The 19073-nt window shown below is 47.8% G+C and overlaps 1 protein-coding gene across 1 annotated transcript in view; it reads left to right on the top strand.

Moving 5' to 3' along the window:
* Window positions 1–19073, top strand: part of LOC141745271 (hexokinase-1) — a 39198-nt gene that overhangs the window by 16748 nt on the left and 3377 nt on the right. Inside the window, exons 4-17 of the mRNA XM_074592700.1 lie at window positions 520–639; window positions 3126–3221; window positions 4447–4546; window positions 4638–4821; window positions 4992–5147; window positions 7045–7278; window positions 8869–9173; window positions 9720–9868; window positions 9972–10091; window positions 11287–11382; window positions 12387–12486; window positions 14819–15002; window positions 17123–17278; window positions 18290–18523. Of these exons, the coding sequence (XP_074448801.1) occupies window positions 520–639; window positions 3126–3221; window positions 4447–4546; window positions 4638–4821; window positions 4992–5147; window positions 7045–7278; window positions 8869–9173; window positions 9720–9868; window positions 9972–10091; window positions 11287–11382; window positions 12387–12486; window positions 14819–15002; window positions 17123–17278; window positions 18290–18523 (2234 nt within the window). The remainder of the gene's footprint in view (window positions 1–519; window positions 640–3125; window positions 3222–4446; window positions 4547–4637; window positions 4822–4991; window positions 5148–7044; window positions 7279–8868; window positions 9174–9719; window positions 9869–9971; window positions 10092–11286; window positions 11383–12386; window positions 12487–14818; window positions 15003–17122; window positions 17279–18289; window positions 18524–19073) is intronic.

Raw genomic sequence — 19073 nt, 5'->3', positions numbered from 1 at the left:
TTTGTCCTTTTGGGTGGCTTCTGCAAAGTGCTGGCTCTCTTGGTCTCAGCAGCGCTTGAGTGAAGCAGATGTTGATCTTCTCTGCATAGCTGTAGGAGTGCTCAACCTCATGTGGGGCTGGATCCCAAATGCTCTTTTGAGATGCTCCTTCCTGTCAGTGAAAGGTTAGAAGAAGATTTTTGTTCTCATCAAATGTTAAGTAGAAGGGTTATGGCAGGCTTAAGAGACACATGCTGATTGTTTCAGGAAAAGCATTTTTATATGGGTGTAAAAGATTCCATGCAGAATTAGATGCATAAAAGGACAATGTATTTCATAATTTATTAATTATTAAGATATTAATATACATTGCCTGAGAGTATTTTCATAGCTATGTCATTTATATATCTTTAAAAATTTGGAGCAGATGTTTTCCCCTTTCCCCTCACCCCATACGGTTTTCATACGCTGCTGGAAATATCTTCTCCCTGAAACTGTATCTCTAATCATGGTGGTTTTACACTTTTTATTTTCTTACAGCTTTTTGATCATGTTGCTGAATGCCTGGGAGACTTCATGGAGAAACAACAAATCAAAGACAAGAAATTGCCAGTAGGGTTTACGTTTTCTTTCCCATGTCGACAATCCAAGCTAGACGAGGTAAGAAGATTTCACAATTTTCTTATTCTTAATACGCAGAAGAGCTACCGTGTTGCGAAAATGCTGCTCTGAAAGCAGTGTCCCAGACAGGTCTCATTTTTGGGATAAATGAGTGCTTTATATTTCACTGTCAGATTTCATTTTTGTGTTTATGTTTCTGTCTGAAAGACCTGGTTAACAGATGAGGAAGAGCCAACCGATGTTTCATTCTGCCTCTGCCTGAGCTCCTCGGTATTATGGTTTATTGTGTAAACACGGCAGGGGTTTTGCCTGCCTCCTGTGCGGCCTTTTCCACCTCTCCATGGGGCATAACTGGGAAGGACCCAGCCCAACAATGTTTGCTCAGATTTTGCTGAACTTCACGGTTTTGCCGAACATGCTGATGGAGATCAGGATCTCCCTCCTGAGCAGCAGTGCTGAGCTGTGCCGCTGGCACCTGGAAGCGACGTGCTTAAAAAAGGGATGGAAATAACCAGCATTGTATGAAGTGACTGGTGAGATCCCCGTGGCAAGGATGCTATGATATTTTCTTCCTTTTTGCTCATTATATCACAAATGACTTGGCAGTGTCCTGGTACAGCGTTGCTGTGGCACTGGCGTAGCCAATTAACGCAGGAAAGTTAAATCCGCACAAAACGCTAAGAGGTTGCAGTGTTAAAGCGCGACCTCCTTTTCTAGCTTGCAAGTCTCTAGGTTAGCCTGGTGCGACAGCTCCCCAGGTGTTGGTGCTGAGGAGGGCCAGGTGAGACACGGTTTTTATTACATTTCATACTTTTTGAGCAAGCTGAGAGCTGAAACCAAGGGGGCTTACTAACTCAGGGTCTGAATGTATCTGAGAACGAGAGGGCTGCCTTTTTCTCAATCAGTTGAGAAGAGAAGAGTTGATTTTGGTGCGGCTTTCCAGTCTGGGCAGGCAGGTAGCGTGTGGGATGGGCTGGGGACACCTGTAGAGACATGGGGATGAGCAGTGGCAGAGTGGACTTTCTTTCTGAGAGGTTTTGTGGTATTTTGGGCATTTGAAAAATATGTTCTCTTGGGATTCTGCGGGACAGATTTGTTCCTGGATTGCTGCTCCTGCAGGGCTGTGCTTGCCGGAGTGCTGGTTTCTCATGCTTGGTGAGCAGAAGGAGGCAGGGGGTCCCTGGTTTTTCCGAGAGTGACGAGGTGGCCACTGTGTGGTTGGGTCCCGCTCAACCCTGCTGCACTCCAAGGACTCTTCCCTGTGTGCCGAGGCCTTGCTGGAGAAGAAAAAATCTTCCTGGCACAAGTGGCTGCTCACACTGAGAAGAGCCGCTCTTTGCCAGCGTGGTTTGACCCGTTTTCTGAATGATAAAAGTTCCGTGGACCGAGGGGCCTTTTTGACCATTAAAGCTATGCCCACAGAGTGAGCTTGGCCCATGGTTTTCCTGCGCAGCACCACAGGGCTTTGCTGGATTTCAAAATGACGCTAATGAGGATGGCACAGGGGCAAAACTTATGCAAACTGTGGTTTAGTGGTAGGAATAGCTCCTGTCTGGAAAGAGCTGCCCTAGTCCCTCTGTCCCCCATAGCTTCAGGGCTAAATGCTATCGCAGTTGGGAGGGTGAATGTGCACAAGACATGTGGTTGACTTTTAAGCTGAGATACGGGCAAAGGTACACCTCGGCAATGGCTGCTTGTGTCTATAGGCTTCAGCTTTTCTGGTTTTTAGCTTCTTGGACTCTTGTTGTGATAGATGTGAATATCGTGATGGGTATGAAAAGCTGAGCTGATTTGCGTCTTTTTTCCTGTTGACTACTGTGAATGCGCTTTTCTTTCTTTTATTATTATTTACTTATATATGGAATGCTCTGAATCAGCTAGGCATTAGCCAAGTAGAAAAAAAAATCAGATGTACTTATCACCTTGGGGGATTTTGCAGGCTCTTTATGACAGTTTGCAGGCAAAGAATTCAATACCAGGGTTTCCTTTTTTGTCCACGCTGTAAGTTGGGGATGCACATTGCTACGTTTCCAGTATTTCCATTTGCCTTGACCCAAGAACGTGATCCCCCACTGAAACAAGCCCAGACAGTTGGGACGCAGGCAGCAAATGTGCAGCAGCCTGATCCCCGCTGCAGCTGAGTCCTGGGTGTACAAACATCACATCCCTGCTCTTTGGCCAGTCCCGCGCAGTCAGCTTTTTCTGAAAGCAGTCAATTTCCATGGCCCAAAAGGATTAAATGGTTTTCCAAGAAAAACTGTCGAGGAGTAGCAGGGAGAAGAGTGGGCTGAAAATACAAACTGCAAACCAGCCAGTTTCTAACAAGGGAGGGGAAAACAATGTCCCGTCTTTCAGCTTACTGTAATGAGAATCAAAGACCTCCAGTTGTCTCAGGTTGGGTTGTTAGGTCGTACAAAAGAGACCTGAAGAGGCATTTGGAGTATAAAATCTTGTTTTTAAGGAAAAAAAAAAATCAATTTGTGTCGTGTGGCATCCTGTTGAATATTGCTTTCTTGTTTTATCAGGGTATTCTGATAACCTGGACGAAGCGCTTCAAAGCAAGTGGAGTGGAGGGAGCAGATGTTGTGAGGCTGCTCAACAGGGCCATCAAGAAACGTGGGGTAAATTGTACTTCGTTCTTTTTTTTAACTCTGTATCAGAGCAGCAAACTGGCGTTTCTTTGTCAGAGACCACCCTTCGCATCACTGAGTTGAGTGTGTGATCTGAGTGATGGCGCAGCTCTGCTTTTTTGCATGAAGATGTGCAGTTTCGCCGTTTGCTGGGAAGATGGGGTGATGTCAGAGTCGTGATGTGGAAGTTGTGATTTTCCTCGTAGCTCATGACTGAGTTACTGTCTTGTGGTTTGTCGCTGGCAACCTTCAGCAGTTTTATCACTCTCCAAAAACTAAGAAAGTGCTGTGTGTCCGTGCCACAGCTTTTGGTCTGGGCTCAGCCGCGTTGTGCAACTGCCCTGCTTGGGAGCAGGAGAGGAGCAGGGTAGAAGAGAAAGGGGGGTTTCAGGCTCAGTGAGTTTCTCACTGCTGATTTTATAGAGGGTGAAGGTGACCAGGTTGCTGATTTAAATAAAAAGGCACTGAGCGTGAGATGGAATGAATCTGGGTTTGCATAATGCTTGCAGCCAGGTGATGTGTTGTTTACTCAGCATCCAAATTCATCGGAAACTGGGCAGTATTTGGTCTGTTTGGGCGGTTGTGGACTCTTACACAAACCTGAGTTTTACTGTCACCGAACAACATTACTTTAGTCAGTTACTATCATCAGACTTGATATCAGGTAGAATAAAACACTGAAGAAGCTGGAAAGGAACGAGTGCATGTCATTTGGATAGCTTGCTTAATTGCATTATTTGTTTATATTTTTGTACTCAAATCTTCACTTGAAATAAAACTCCTAGACGTTTTAAGTGAATTCTATGAGAAATAAGTAAACTGGGAATATTTTCTAGATTGCCTTCTCAAGCAACTGCATCAAATTACTCCATGACGTTTAACTGCAGAGTTCTTCCCTCCCCCATGTATAGCCCTCTTCTTTCCTGCCTAAGGGTGCTTATGTGAGAGCAGGTCTTTGCTCTCTAGAATTACGCTACTGCTGTTTTGTCGCTTGCCTGGTGCATTAGTCTGGTCTCGTTGTCTCCTTGGGTGTGTGGGATTGGGATCTGGCAGATGGAATTGGTGATATTTAAAAAGATGAGCTGTGGTATTCAGGCAAATTACTTGTCTCCTGTTCCTTGTGAAATTAGTTGATATAAGCAAACCGGTGATAAACACAAGCAGTGTTTTCCAAAGAAGCCATATGGCTCGAGTAACATATTTTTTTCTCCATCAGGACTACGATGCAGATATCATGGCTGTTGTGAACGACACCGTTGGGACGATGATGACCTGTGGTTTTGATGACCAGCGTTGTGAAGTTGGCTTGATCATTGGTAATGCACATTGCTGCTGCAGCATGCACGTGGCTTTTCTCCCTTTGCCTGGCCTGTTTGGTTAGCACCTTCTGATGTCCTTTCCCTAAAGGCACTGGCACCAACGCTTGTTACATGGAGGAGATGCGGCACATTGACCTGGTGGAAGGGGACGAGGGCAGGATGTGCATTAACACGGAGTGGGGGGCCTTCGGAGATGATGGCTCACTGGAAGACATCAGGACCGAGTTTGATCGAGAGATCGACCGTGGATCCCTTAATCCTGGGAAGCAGCTGTGAGTGAGGCAGTTACAAGCTTTGCTGCTTTTATTTTCCGCTCCGTGCTCCCTTTTCCACTTGTGTTATGAATTCATCAGTTCAGCTTTGCCCACGGTGAGGCAAACTGCAGGCTGGGCCGGATGGTGCAGTGGCACAGCTGGGTGACCGCTGCTGTCCTCTCCTGCAGGTTTGAGAAGATGGTCAGTGGGCTGTACATGGGGGAGCTGGTGAGGCTTATCCTGGTGAAGATGGCCAAGGAGGGGCTGCTCTTTGAGGGGAGAATCACCCCTGAGCTTCTCACCAAAGGAAAGTTTGAGACGAAGCATGTTTCTGCCATAGAAAAGTGAGTACCTCTCCTTTTTCACCCCCCTGGGGATCACAGGGACTCTGAATGTTAATTTTCCAGCATCTCTCTTCATTTTCTGGGGAGATGTGTTGCGCTGGGGGTGGCTGCTATCTTCCAGTGCAGGTGCAGAGCCAGCACGTAGGGACCCTCAGCAGACGGCCTGTGCCCTTCTCCCTGAGATTTCTTCCTTTTTCTGTGCTGGGAGGAGCTATGAAAAAGCCTACCAGACTGTGCTACCTCTCACCCTCCTCACAAAAACTCAGAAGCTGCTACCCTGCAGCTAAACGCAGGAGTGAATTGGCTTGGTGCCTCCTAGCAAATACTTGCGTCGCTCCTTGCTGTATCCACGGGATCGCTGGGCAGAAAGAAAACAAGCGTGACAAGGCAGAGCATTCAGTCTCGTAGGCAGTGCCGGGTGCTACACGGTGACCTCTGAGCTATGCGCCAGTTGGTTTCTTATGGTGTCATCACCCCTTTGGTCAGTACTTACCGGCTCTTCCCCCCCCCCATGTTTTTAAAATTCACATCACTGGGATAGTTTGTACTGTAGTCATTGGGCTGGCTTTTTCTTTTCGAAGTGCTGCTGACTTTGGTGCACATGTATTGTTGATTGCGAGCACAATGCCAAGGGAACAGCCAGTAACTTCTCCAATGCCTGTTGCCCCCGGCCCCGTTTCATTCCTGTCCCTGCAGACCATCCTATCTGAACAGCTTTCCATGAAATGTGCGTGTTCATTCGTCTTAACCACAGAGGTCCATGTCATGGACCAACGTAATGTTGAACAACAATGAGAAAAATGCAGTTATGGAGAAATTCCGCAAAATTCGCCCTGAAATCCCACCTCACTCCCTGAAGAGCACTTTGATTATAAGTGGGGAGCACATCCCTGTGCAGCTTCAAATTTCTAGCTGATGCTAGCAGGATGCAAGAGTCCTTAAAAAGATGTATGGAGTGCAGTTAGTAATGACAAGATATACTCCTTTTGTTTTTGTCTGGGAGACGACCGAGGTGGATGTTGGATAAGTTTTGCCAGAGACTTTGCTCTCAGGCTGGGTGCTGATGTGGGAAAATGCAGCACAAGAGGCAGAAATTCAGTGAGGTTGTAAAAGTCTGAAAAGGGAGCCATCAGGATGAAATCACTTGGACAACCTTCACTTAGGTTTTTTCAGACTGGGTTTAATTTATGGAGACATATGAGCAAGCGAGCGTGGGATTAGGAGTGTGCACAGACCTGTGCTGAATTGTGCGGCTGGCGTGTCTTGCTCCAGAGAGGACAAGCTGTTTGGAGTCTAAAGCATCAGGGTGATGAAAAAGCATTTTAATTCCTCCAGGTCTGTAAAAGTGTTTGGAAGTTGCTACCTTTCTTGGGGGTGCGCTGAAGGAGCTGTCATGGGTCCCGTGCTGTTGCACCAACTGCAGCCTGAGCTACGTGGGGGATGCTTCTGCTTTTGAAGTATGAGACTTGGTCTGACCATCTGACACAATGAAAATGTGGGCAGCGTTGGAGAGGTTATTGTTGGACAGGTTTCCAATGGCACGGTGTACCTCTTGCCTTGTGGGAAATGAACTTGAAGGATGGCAGGCTCTTGGGTACACATGGGAGTAGTCGTCCTGCCCGTAGGGTGGCTGCTATAGTACCTTGAATTGCGTGGTTTGTAGGTGGCTTGTTTGTACCGGGCTTTAATGGAAAGCTGTTTCTGTCTGTGAATGAATGCATATTTATAGCATTTCAATTCAAGCCTCATGGAGCTTCCCAGTCCAGATCTCTAAGAAATTTTCTTTCTAATCCCTTTCTCAAACCCCAGGCAGGGACACCCATGGTTGGATGTGCCTCTGTCCTGCATTTTATAGCTCTTCCATTAAGGAGTACCCTTTATTGCTCTCTCTTTGTAGGAGCAAAGAAGGTTTGAACAAAGCCAAAGAAATTTTAACCCGCCTGGGGGTGGAGCCATCCCATGAGGACTGCATCGCCGTCCAGCATGTCTGCACCATTGTGTCCTTCCGCTCGGCCAACCTGGTAGCCTCCACACTGGGTGCCATCCTCAACCAGCTGCGGGATAACAAAGGGGTTGGCCGCCTCCGGACCACCGTGGGGGTCGATGGTTCCCTCTACAAGATGCATCCGCAGTGAGTCCCTCTGCTCCTGCTGTTAATACTCTTCATCTGCCACGGCTTCTGGTTTGGAAAGGGTCGAGCGTGTAACCCCAAGATGTCACCCAGGCACGTGGTTTGGGTGTGAGATGAGGTACCCAAACCATGGGTGTGGGGTTTGGTCTGAGATGGGGAGCTCGGTGGAAAGGAGAGATGTCCTAAACTCAAGAAGTAGGGTGAGATTATAAAAAAAAAAAAAACAAGCAACAAAAAACCCAAACAAAACAACAAAACCACAAAGAAAAGAATCAAACCCCTGAGTAACTGGATACTGCAGTATCAGTGAAAACTATGGTGGTTTGAGTACATACCTTAAAGGATCTCAATAGACCTCTTGGAAGGAGAGTTTCTTGGTACAAAATATTACTTTGTGCCCATGGCTTGGGCTTTGAGGAGACCTGCATTAATGCATCTTGATCTCCATTTTCAACTTAAGCTCGGTTGTTTTGAAAATGTGCTGAACCCTATTTTTTTCAAGTCTTTTGTGAAGATATACTTGGAAACCAGGGGGAAAAAATTGGTGCTTACATTTCCGTGGCCTTTTAAAAATGGGCTTTGTCTTGTTTTTCACTGCCTTGAAAGTCACATTTTTAATCGAACAGCTGTTTAGATTTATGTAGAAATTGGAGAGGAAGTTGAGCTCTTCTTGCCATGGGTGTACCTCGTCCTGGTAACAGGGTTTGGTGTGAGTCTTAGTGTCAAAAATAACCCCAGTGCCCAAGCCCCAGTGCTGCGGGTGTTTGGGAGTGAATCTGTGCACTGGGAGAGCAGCAGCACCTGCGTAAGGGTTTCCAAGTTCGGAATAAAGAACTATGCAGTGTGGAGGTGTGGCTTATGCGCACATGGTGAAAGGCTTTTACTTAGTAAATAGTAACTGGGGATAACAAGTCAGTTTCCAGTCTGGGCTCTGGCATTTACCTGTGGGGACCGAAGGGGAGCAGAAGCCCAGCGTACAGGACATACTGTGGCACTGGAGCTGTCTGGGAGGGCTGAGTGTCATTTACGAGGAAGCTTTTCAAAGGAGAAAGATGTTTTACATTTCATTTTCTCATTATTTTGTTGAAAAAAAAATAATATATTTTTCTTAGTTAAAGAACAACAAAATTTTTGGCAAACAAAAAAATTTCCAAGAATGCCATTTTGGCTGGCTCTTCCAGATGGGCAGGTCTGGGGTGTGTTAAGATAAAATACACGGGCAACTTTTTTTTTCTGAACTGTTTCCCCACACAATCTAACCCGGTGAGTTCAGGACAGCCTGATGGCCCCAGGAAAGGAGATGGGAGCAGCCTTGGAGCCAGGGGCTTTCTCCCATCTTGGGTCAGGGGATGAGACTCTGATGCTCCCTCCTGCTTTTTGCTGGCCTTTCTTAGAAATTCAGGAGAAAAGAGGCCGCAGGGAAGAACTGCTCTCCCCTGGCAGTTTTCCTCCTTGGGAGGCTGTAACTAGTTTGGGTGTGATGATGCTCCTTGCTCCCCTTTGCGGTCGGTCCGTGTCAGCAGCGTAGATTTTGGGGGGTGGTGGGGGAGGCAAGGCAGGTGGTGGGCTTGCAGCGTCCCCTCCCCGCAGGTACGCCCGGCGCTTGCACAAAACCACCCGGCGCTTGGTGCCTGACTCTGAAGTGCGGTTCCTGCTGTCGGAGAGCGGCAGCGGGAAGGGAGCGGCGATGGTGACGGCGGTGGCCTACCGGCTGTCGGAACAGCACCGGCTCATCGATGAGACGCTGGCCGAGTTCAAGCTCACCCACGAGCAGCTGCTGCAGGTGAAGAAGAGGATGAGGGCCGAGATGGAAGCGGGGCTGAAGAAGAAGACGCATGAGACTGCCAAAGTGAAGATGCTGCCCACCTTTGTCCGCAGCACGCCGGATGGGACAGGTAGAGGCATATCTGGGTGATGGGGTTTGGGTTTGGTGGAGGGTGAGCAGATCTGGTGCAATGGAAGGAGGAGCCTCCTGAGCCGTCCAAAGGAGGGAATCCCAGCCCCAGGCAGGGCAGCCTGTGCTGCCCTTGTGCCGGTTGCTGTCAGCCCGGCCCTGTGTCCTTGCCCCAGGATGCAATCAAGCCAGGACCTGGAGGGAGAAAACCCATAACCCAAACCCATCTGAACTCTGTCTGCACAACCTGAGTAGTTCTTTACATTTCAGGGTGGCTGGCCAAATTTCTGTTTTCTCTCAGGGAACAGTTGTGGGGGTTCCCTTTCCCTTGTTGGTTTGCAACAAAACAAAACCACAAGAAAAAAGGGCTGGAATATTCAGAACAACATCTAAAATTCTCCTTTGATGAGTTTAACTTCCCAACTGAGAGCTTCTAAGAGATTTTATATCAAAGTGCTTTCGTAGCACTTATTAAAATCTTAAAATCTTAGCACTTCCTCAGATTTTGTTTATGGTTCTTTAAATATACACACATACTCTTTTACAGAGAACGGAGACTTTCTGGCACTTGACCTTGGAGGGACAAACTTTAGAGTTTTGCTGGTGAAAATCCGCAGTGGTAAAAGGAGAACAGTTGAGATGCACAACAAGATCTATGCCATTCCTATAGAGGTGATGCAGGGAACAGGAGAAGAGGTGGGTATTTGTGTTTCTCTTTTGCAGGTCTGCAACTTTTTCTGTACCTTCTTAAGAGTGTGTAACGTGTACAACTTCATATGTGTGACTTTTCTCTTTAAAGCTGTTCGATCACATCGTTACCTGCATTTCTGATTTCCTGGATTATATGGGGATAAAAGGTGCACGTCTTCCTCTTGGCTTCACGTTTTCCTTCCCTTGCAAGCAGACCAGTCTGGATGCTGTAAGTTCCTTAGTATCTTTTGAATCTGTTTTTGTGCTTATGCTAGGCCTGATTTCTCTGCCTTCATACCATCTGCGTGACACTTACAGGGAGGTTGTACAAGGGGAGGCTTCATGCTCTGACCCTGACCACTGCAGCCGCTCCTATAAATAGTTCCTTTAAAGGCAGCAGTGCAAATGCTGCTCAGCCCGTGGCTGTGACAGATAAGAGCATTCTGTGGTGGTGGTGTCCCTTTTTTAAGGCATTGTGTTTTTTCCAATTGTATAAAGCTGCTGGACTGTGGTACTTCCCGGGTTTTGCAAGCAGTAAGCAAAAGTCCGTCCCTACTGCCAGCTCCTGTCCCCCAGCTGGTCTGGTCTCCCCGGATGGAGCAGATGGACCAGGGCCTGCTCAGCTATGTCACCCTGCAGGTGACAGTGTAGCCTGCAGTGTGTCCCTGCCGTGTGTACTCTTTTTCTTTTCGCTTTCATATTTGACTTCCTCACTGCCACATACTTCCACAAACTCCACCTGTCTAGCTGTTAATAGTTTCCTGTCTACTTAGCACTTTTTTTGAAGAAAGACATATTTTCTGACAAATCTTTATTTTTTTTTTGAGTTTGTTGTTTCTTGTCGTGCTTTTCTTTTTTTTTTTGAGTCTGTTGCATTGCTCTGGAAATTTGTAGACCAAGCATGGTTAGTAGTTTTAGAAGCAAATTCCACATATATGAAGAGATACTCCTTTTCATAGAGACTCTTCCGTATAACCTCACACTAAAGCATTTGAAATGTCAAGTGTACAGTAACACTTGAGTCTTAGCAAAAATAAGATGAGCATTCATATATGAGGAAATTAGGCAGTGATGTTAGGAGCGGCATTCAAATGTCCAGCTCTAAAAAGCTGTCATCTTGCTGATGATAGGAGGCTTGGTCAAGCCAGGGAGACTTTGGAGTGTGACTGAGAGAGAAGACAGGTTGTTCAGCAAAATGTGGTACCCGTATTGGTGAATACTGGCGACCCTCCTCCTTCAGCTGAGGGCTTCTATGAGTCCATGTACCGACTGGCCATAAATAATTTATGGGCTGAGGAGGTGAGCAAATGCAGGGAAGTTATCAGAGAGAAGTGCTCAGTGATTGTCCCTTAGAGGGTTGTAGGATTTTTGGGGCGATCTGAAGCGCACCAGGAAACTTGATAACCTATTTTCTTTCTTTTTAGGGTATCCTTCTCAATTGGACAAAAGGCTTCAAAGCTACAGACTGCGAGGGAGAAGATGTGGTGTATTTGCTTAGAGAAGGAATTAAAAGAAGAGAGGTGATTTTTTTTTTTTTCTTCTGGTTTTATTTTCTTTTTCTCCTCCTACTTCTCCTTCCCCTCCAGACTTCACAGACCTCATAGGTCAGGCTGGTTCCCTCTTGCAGGGTTTGTGCGCCTTGAGGAAACAGGCTGTGCCTCCTGTCCTGCACAGAAAGAGTTTGCCTTGCAGCAGGTCCAGATGCAGCAGCCGCCCACACTGTGTGGCTGTGCTGGCATATAGCCTGACCGTCACATAGGGTGGTCTACAGGCAGTGGGAGAGTTCAGCCACCAAACCAAAATTGCTACTCAAAGTGAGCCATGCTGGGGATTTTGTTTCATTGGGGTTTTTTTGGTTTGTTTGTTTTTTTTTTTCCCCAGAGACTTCTAACTTGCTAAATTTGGTGGAACTTTCAAGGCTTCTTTCAAGCCCTGGGGCAATTTTCACTGCATCAGAGCATGGAGAAGGCAGGGAGTTTCAACGCAGTGATTGCAGGAATCCACCTCAGTGCACCCTAAATGACAGCTTTCCCCCTCCCAGCCCCTGTTCTTGGAAAAGCCTCAAGCAGCTTAGCTGAATCTTTCTGGGAAAGGAAGAAAAATAGCCTGAGGAGAGCATTAATTTTAGCAGAGTTTTATCAGCAAGTGAAAAAAGAATCTTAAAAACCTTTGCTACTGGAGTTGCTACCACACTGCTGTAATATAGAATGGCAATAGCCCTCTACCATATACCTGTATACAAGATCTGCACTTAAGTATATCTAAGGCAAAGAGAACAGCCAGGAATATCCTTTCTTCTGAAGACATAGTCTGTTGTAGGTAAAGCATGCGAGGAGCCTTAGCTACTCGCTAGTAGATTAAGTTCCTATTTCTGCATGTGTAAAATCAGGCCAGTACTTTCAGTTGTTGGTTTCCAGTGTGCTTTGACAGAGTTCCCAATGGTGTAACTCCTTTTGTGTTACCTTTGGTGTCGGGGGTTGTCCCAAACCCAGAGTTCTCACTGTTTTATTGCTCTCTTCCAAAGGAGTTTGACTTGGATGTGGTGGCCGTGGTGAATGACACAGTAGGCACAATGATGACTTGTGCTTATGAAGACCCAAACTGTGAAATTGGACTCATTGTGGGTATGTGTTACAGCCGCTTGTTATTTGGCACTTTTTTATTAAAGAGTACATCGACACATCTGTCTGTATTCTCGTGGAGACATCCCTGTGTTTAACTGAAAATAGAGCTAGGGTGTCCAGGAGTGGAAGATTTCGAGGCTAACAGAAGCAAGCTGTGTGAAGGAATTAAGAGCAACATTTAACAGCCAGTTCTGTGCGTGATCAGCTGAGATAAGCACAGGCCGTAATGCTGAACAAATCCTGCCTATTTTAACTGGGAAGCGAGCAACTGTGGGCTCAGGTAGCTTCACCAGCTCCTGGAGTATCTGTTGGTTTAGCCTATCAGAGTTTCCCTGCCGGGATGTTCAGGTAGCCCACAGCTTCCCTTGAGCATGTGGTATCTCAGAATAAATTTGTGAAGCAGAGCCGCGATTCCTGAACGGCATGTGATGGAAAGCTCTGATAGACAAAGCGCGGCGACTGACAGCTCCCTTCCCAGCAGTGAGACAGCTGAGATAATTCCACAGGCGACTGCCGATGCCTTTGCACATGCCACGCTGGGGGTGCCTGTGGCACAAGGCGCCGTGAATTCCTAAAGCTCTCCAGAGAAATGAGTTTTCACTGGGAGAGAAGGGGATGAGGCACCTGCAAGCTTTAAGGACAGTTTCGGTTGCGAGGTCATTGTAGGAAAATAAAATGCCACCGATTTCTCCTCCAGACAGCTGGAAAATGTCCAGGATGAGTCAGCACTGTGCAGTGTGGGTAGGAAGCCGTGTCTGCGCAGCTCCGTCGGTGGTGTGTTGTCAGGGACAGAGTTCCCTGCAGGAAGGGCAGCGTGTCCTTGGGTGTGCTGAGAGCATCCTGCAAGATACCCTCTCCATCCAGCCTCTCTGCGTGCAGAGCAGGGGGTCGGAGGTGGCCTGGGCACATCTGGGCTAATGAGAGCAAAAGCCCTGGGGCTCTGAATAGCCTTGGCCAGGCTGATGGCACTTGCTGAGGAGCCTGCGTGAGCCAGCAGTCACCCTGCTCTCCCCAGTGCAGGCAGGTGGGTGAAATTTCACGCTGTTGCTTGGCAGGGAAAAATATTCTTGCAAGGGCGAGCTCACATCACGCTGGTGCCCTGTCTCTGCTCAGTGCCACCTCTCCTGCCCAGGAGAGTCAATGCTTTGAGCCTCCACTGCTGAATGCTTTGGAAACTGCTGCTGATGAGACCAGGTCTCTGCTTGTCATCTGGTGGCAACAGGAGATCATCTAAAAGCCTGTCAGTCCAACAGCCTGTATTTAACAGGTGTCTGCATATTCAGGTAGCCTGTACTTATCTTGTTCTGGATGACGAGACTTGGCATTGTTGGGAGGTTGGCCAGTGCTGATGGTCCACAACTGGGTTTGCTCTGGTTTGGTCCTGCAAATGTGGGTCTTGGTCTGGAAGCCCAGATTTCCACCCCCAAACCCTGTGCTGTGGCTCAGCTCTCCTGCAGCAGGGGCGTACTGTGGGAAGATGTATTTTTGCTCCGACTTTATTGATATAGTATCCTAAAAAAAAATGGCAAAGGAAAACAGACTTGCAGAAATAATCGGTGCAGAATCTGTGATGCATTGCTAAATGAGAGTTCGGTAGGCAAATTATAGAAAACTTTAGCCCCAGGTAGCAGCAAAAGCTGCCTCTATTTGCTAATAAAGCTTTGCTCCCTGGGGCCTCTGTGTACGTGGAGCACTTTGTAATTGCCATGTTCCTTAGGATCCCCTTTAAGCAGAATCAGATATGGCACCATTTCAACATGGAAGCAACCTTCCTGCCAGGGAAACTATTTAAGCAATTTGAATCAGAAAAAAAAAAAAAAAACAGCAAGAACTCAAAAATACCCTGCAATTAGCTGGTAAAACCCCTGGGTTTTTCTTTGCCTGATGCCTCAGAACTCGCTGAGGTTTTCAGTTTGGCAAATTTCCCCCCCAGATTTTGTGGGTGCCTGGGCTTTGTGGAAGGTGGTTCCTAACTTCAAAATCCACCTGGTTGCTTACTGCGGTTTTGGGTTCAGAAGCACAGGAGGGTTGGCACGCCAAAAGTGCCGTACTGCTGCTCCTCCCTGTAGCGGGGGACCCTCACCCGCTGGCCTTGGTGAGCCTCTTCTTCTCCGAGCCGCTCTGAGAGGTGCACCACAGTGGCAATATCGTCCCTCAATTCAGGATTATCGAAGAGTGGGTTTTTTTTGTGATATTTCAAATAATGATTGCCTTAATCATTCAGAAAAAGCACATTCAAGGTGCCCCAGAAGGTTTTGTCAGGGCTGTTGTGCTTATTCTAGTCTTGCCTTGTTCCAAACAAAGAGTAATTTCAGTATTTATTTTCTTGCAGGAACTGGCAGCAATGCCTGTTACATGGAAGAGATGAGAAACATAGAGATGGTGGATGGTGAGCAAGGACGGATGTGCGTGAACACGGAGTGGGGAGCGTTCGGGGATAATGGATGCCTGGACGATATCAGGACAGTATATGACAAAGCAGTTGATGACTATTCACTAAATGCTGGAAAGCAAAGGTATTGCGGGATAAATGGTGTGCTAAACATAACCCAGGCTGCCTTAAATGCTTTTAAGAGGGAATTGGATTTTTCCCAGTCAGAGAAGGGAGAGGTTAGGCGTAGAAAATGACTGCGGCTCTGCTGTCCTGTGGGATCTCCCTCTTCTGTGCTTTTCCTGGTCCCTGTTTTTTTTGCGGCTTATTTGCTGCCATGGGACTGCAGTGGGGTTTTTGGTGAGAACTTCATGAGTCTTGAAATTACTAAGAGACCCTTTTTTTTTTCTCATCCCGTGTTGTACTGAGGGGTTTAAGATGGCTTGTCATTCTTTTGCTCTCAGTCTCAGTTTAATCTCTTTTAGCTAAATTCTCTTTATGGCGGGCTCTGCCTCTTGAATTCCTCAGCCTAGACCGGCCAGTATGGTTGGAGCTCGCAGCTGATCACTGTAAAGCAGTCAGGAGCTTTCTAGCAGTTGCATCCAGGTTTGATTTCAGGCGATTTTCTGGATGAAATATGTCATGTTAGAGGACCTGCCTTTCTTGGCCCTGGAGGTTGGATCCCATTTTGGGGCTCCAGCGCTTGTTTGGGCAAGTGCTTCCCTGCCCCATTCAGGAAAGGGCTGACAAGGAGATGTATCCAGTGCTGATTAAACTGTCTGAGACTTCTGCATGCTCAGGCCACAATTTTTCATAATTTCTCTGCAGCAACGTGGTGATGCCAGGAGCTTTTAAAAAGATTTTGTGACTAGAGTAAATCTGCCTGAAAATCTGGGGGATGCAGAAAAGTTGGCAAGTCCGCTGGGAAGCTCTGCAGAAGTTAAGGCTCGAACAGACCCCGAGAGGCAGGCGCTGAGCGAGCCTTGATGCAGCGGCAGAGTTGGCATGGAGTAAGCAGACAAAGGCAGTAGCCAGGGGGAATAATTTAATCCAGAGAGTTAGGCACTCAAGAGGGAGGACACTTGCTGGGTACAAGCCTGAGAGAGCTCATAGTATTAAATGGACTGCATGGCCTGCTTCCAGCAGGATGGCGTGCTGGGCTCCGCTCAATCCAGGGCAGAAACCCTGCTTTAGAGCTTAAGGACATGAAATAAAGGATGCGTCACTGAATGCGCTTTTCAATAAATGGGGAAAAGTGTTCAGTTCTTATTGGTGAGGGCACAGCTCACGGACCCCAATACGCTCACTTCAAACCAGAATGATGCTGGAGGGGAAGGAGCGCACAGCAGACCTCCTGGCCCTCCTCAGCACCAGGGCTGCCCTGTACCAGTGCCAAGCATTGCTCGTAGACTGCTCCTTGTCGTGTGCCGGGAAGAGGTCTGCAGGCGGAAGCTATTCCCTCTGTTCCCTGGGGGCAGGCCCGCAAGTGGGAAACCCGGGTCCTGTCTGCAAAGTCAGGGAAAAGAGGGGTTCAAGACAGCTTGGTTCCTCCCTGTGGTTTTTGGACCACTGGTTCCCTTCTGGAAACCAGGTGCTGGGATTAGCGGAAAAGTATAAACCAACCCTGTCCCCCCAGCTTGCTGGTTTACAGGTCAGTGATCCTGCAAACATGTTGGACATACCTTTTCACATCTTTTATCTTTCACAGGGTTTTGCAGCACAGGACTCCCTTAAAAACACTGCACTCGCAGTGACTGTACCTTGTGGTTTTCCTGTAATTTTGCTGCACGGAGCCACTGAACTTTTCCTGATGAAGGTCTCAACTGTGCTTCAGGAGGGCTCTCAAGTGTTGTGCAGTGGAGACAAGTTTTCCCTGGGATCCACTCAGGGCTGTCACTGGGGGATGCTGCACTGGGGGATGCTGGCTTTCACTTGGGCACCATTCTGCTCACTGGCGACAGGTTTTTGTTTCTTCCATTTGGGAGAAACACCATCCGTCATTAACAACAGCCTGGCTGGGGGAACATGGCAGTGAGGAATAGATGAAGTGTTTATAGATGGGCTCACAAGGCTTCCTGCTGAGTCTTCATGCTTTTTCTTGCCCAATTTTTCTAGTAAACGGCCATTCTGTCTAAATTGGGTTGCCTATTTCATGTCCCCAATGTATGTGGGCAGGACACCTGGCTGTGAGAACGCAGCTGCGATGCTGCCTTTGCAAATGCGAGCAGCAATCCCTCTGAACTGTGCCGCTCTCCTTCATTGCAGGTACGAGAAAATGATCAGCGGGATGTACCTGGGGGAAATAGTCCGCAACATTTTGATCGACTTCACCAAACGGGGCTTCCTCTTCAGAGGCCAGATTTCAGAGACGCTAAAGACCAGACATATCTTTGAAACCAAGTTCCTTTCTCAGATTGAGAGGTAAGAGCACTGCACGGCAGGCAGTTCAGGGTGAAATACTCTGGTGACACTGCTGGAGGGGAGGGACAGCTGGAGAGCATTACTTGGTTCTCCAGAGATAATTTTGGTTTCAGCAAGAGCCTGCGCATGTGCAGAAGGACTCTTTACAACATCATATGAATTTCTAGCAGTAGTCACTGCTAAATCATGGGAAGGGCTGTCAAGGATTCCCTTCCTGTAACATTTTATTTGCTTGCTTGGAAATCAAGCCATTTTCCTGTGGCCCTTGTGTGTGTCTAGCTGTAATTGTTGAACTGAAGGAACACTAGCTGAACGGGCACTTCTTTACTGGATATTTTTGTGTCTTTATTGCTTGGACTCTGTGTTTTAAAGTAATCTCGAGGCTGTTGAGTCTTTGTGGAGGGGGGAAAAACCCCAAGCTGGTCACATTTTCCTGAAATGCCCTTTGGTAAGAAAAGAGAAGGGGAGACAATGCAGAGCTGGACTCAGAGCCTCCCTTGCCGCCTGCGCCCCTCTCCTGCACTGCAGCGTAGCATCACGGAATCATCTAGGTTGGAAGGGACCTTTAAGATCATCGAGTTCAACCATCAGCCAATACCTCCAGGGATGGCGATTCCACCACTTCCCTGGGCAGCCTGTTCCAATGCTTGACAACCCTTTCAGCGAAGAAATTTTTCCTAATATCCAATCTAAACCTCCCCTGGCACAACTTGAGGCCGTTTCCTCTTGTCCTGTTGCCTGTTACTTGGGAGAAGAGATCGACCCCCACCTCTCTACAACCTCCTTTCAGGTAATTGTAGAGGGTGATAAGGTCTCCCCTCAGCATCCTTTCCTCCAGGATGAACGACCCCAGCGCGGTGCTGGGGTGAATGAATCTGTGTTCCCTGAGGTCTCTTGTGCTGGCAGGCAAGGCTGCCGCCTGGTGTGGATGCAGCCATCAGTGCAGTGGCGTGGCCGTGGCTTGACTGAGGGAAACCTTTAATTTAACACTACGCTCTTCTGCTTCTGCAGTGACAGGTTAGCCTTGCTGCAGGTGCGCACCATCCTCCAGCAGCTGGGGCTCAACAGCACCTGCGACGACAGCATCATTGTCAAGACTGTGTGTGGAGCGGTGTCGAGGCGAGCAGCTCAGTTGTGCGGTGCTGGAATGGCTGCAGTTGTAGATAAAATTAGGGAGAACAGAGGATTAGAGCACCTGGAGATAACGGTTGGTGTGGATGGGACTCTGTACAAACTACATCCACAGTGAGTATTCATTCACCTTCTCAGCATTTGCTTGCCTGCGATCTGTAGCGCGTTGCTTGTACGTCCTTTTGAGGCACCAAACTGGTCTCTCTTACTTGCTAGGGTAAGAGCCAGGTAAAAGAAGTCTTAATCAGGGGTGGTTAGGGCTTTCTAAAGGGCAACAAGAGGATCCAAAAGGACTCTTGGGGCAATGATGAACTGAAGGGGGACGCAGCTTGCCATACAAGTAGGAAGCTGCACAGCAAGGTAAGGATCTCTTGCTTATGGAAAGGCAACGAGAGCGCTGTGCTGAAATGCTGGGTGCCCCTTTGGAGGATGCTTCTGTTCAGTGTGCAGAGGAGATGGGCTGCTGCGAAGCAATAGCAGGCAAGGGCAGGAGTCTAAAAGAGCTGGTGGCAGGAGGAGGAGAGGACCTAGTGCCCATCTGTGGTGTGCGTGGAGGGAGATGAGTGGGAAGATGACTGTACGTGGTCTCTTCTCTCCCCTTTGCTTTGGTACCAGCAATACGCATTAGCCACACACAGGCAGGGATGGGACGCAAGTGCTTTTT

Source organism: Larus michahellis, chromosome 6, assembly GCF_964199755.1.
Source record: "Larus michahellis chromosome 6, bLarMic1.1, whole genome shotgun sequence".
Classification (NCBI taxonomy): domain Eukaryota; kingdom Metazoa; phylum Chordata; class Aves; order Charadriiformes; family Laridae; genus Larus; species Larus michahellis.
The sequence above is the reverse complement of the archived record's forward strand: the minus strand, read 5'-3'. Positions and strand labels throughout refer to the sequence as shown.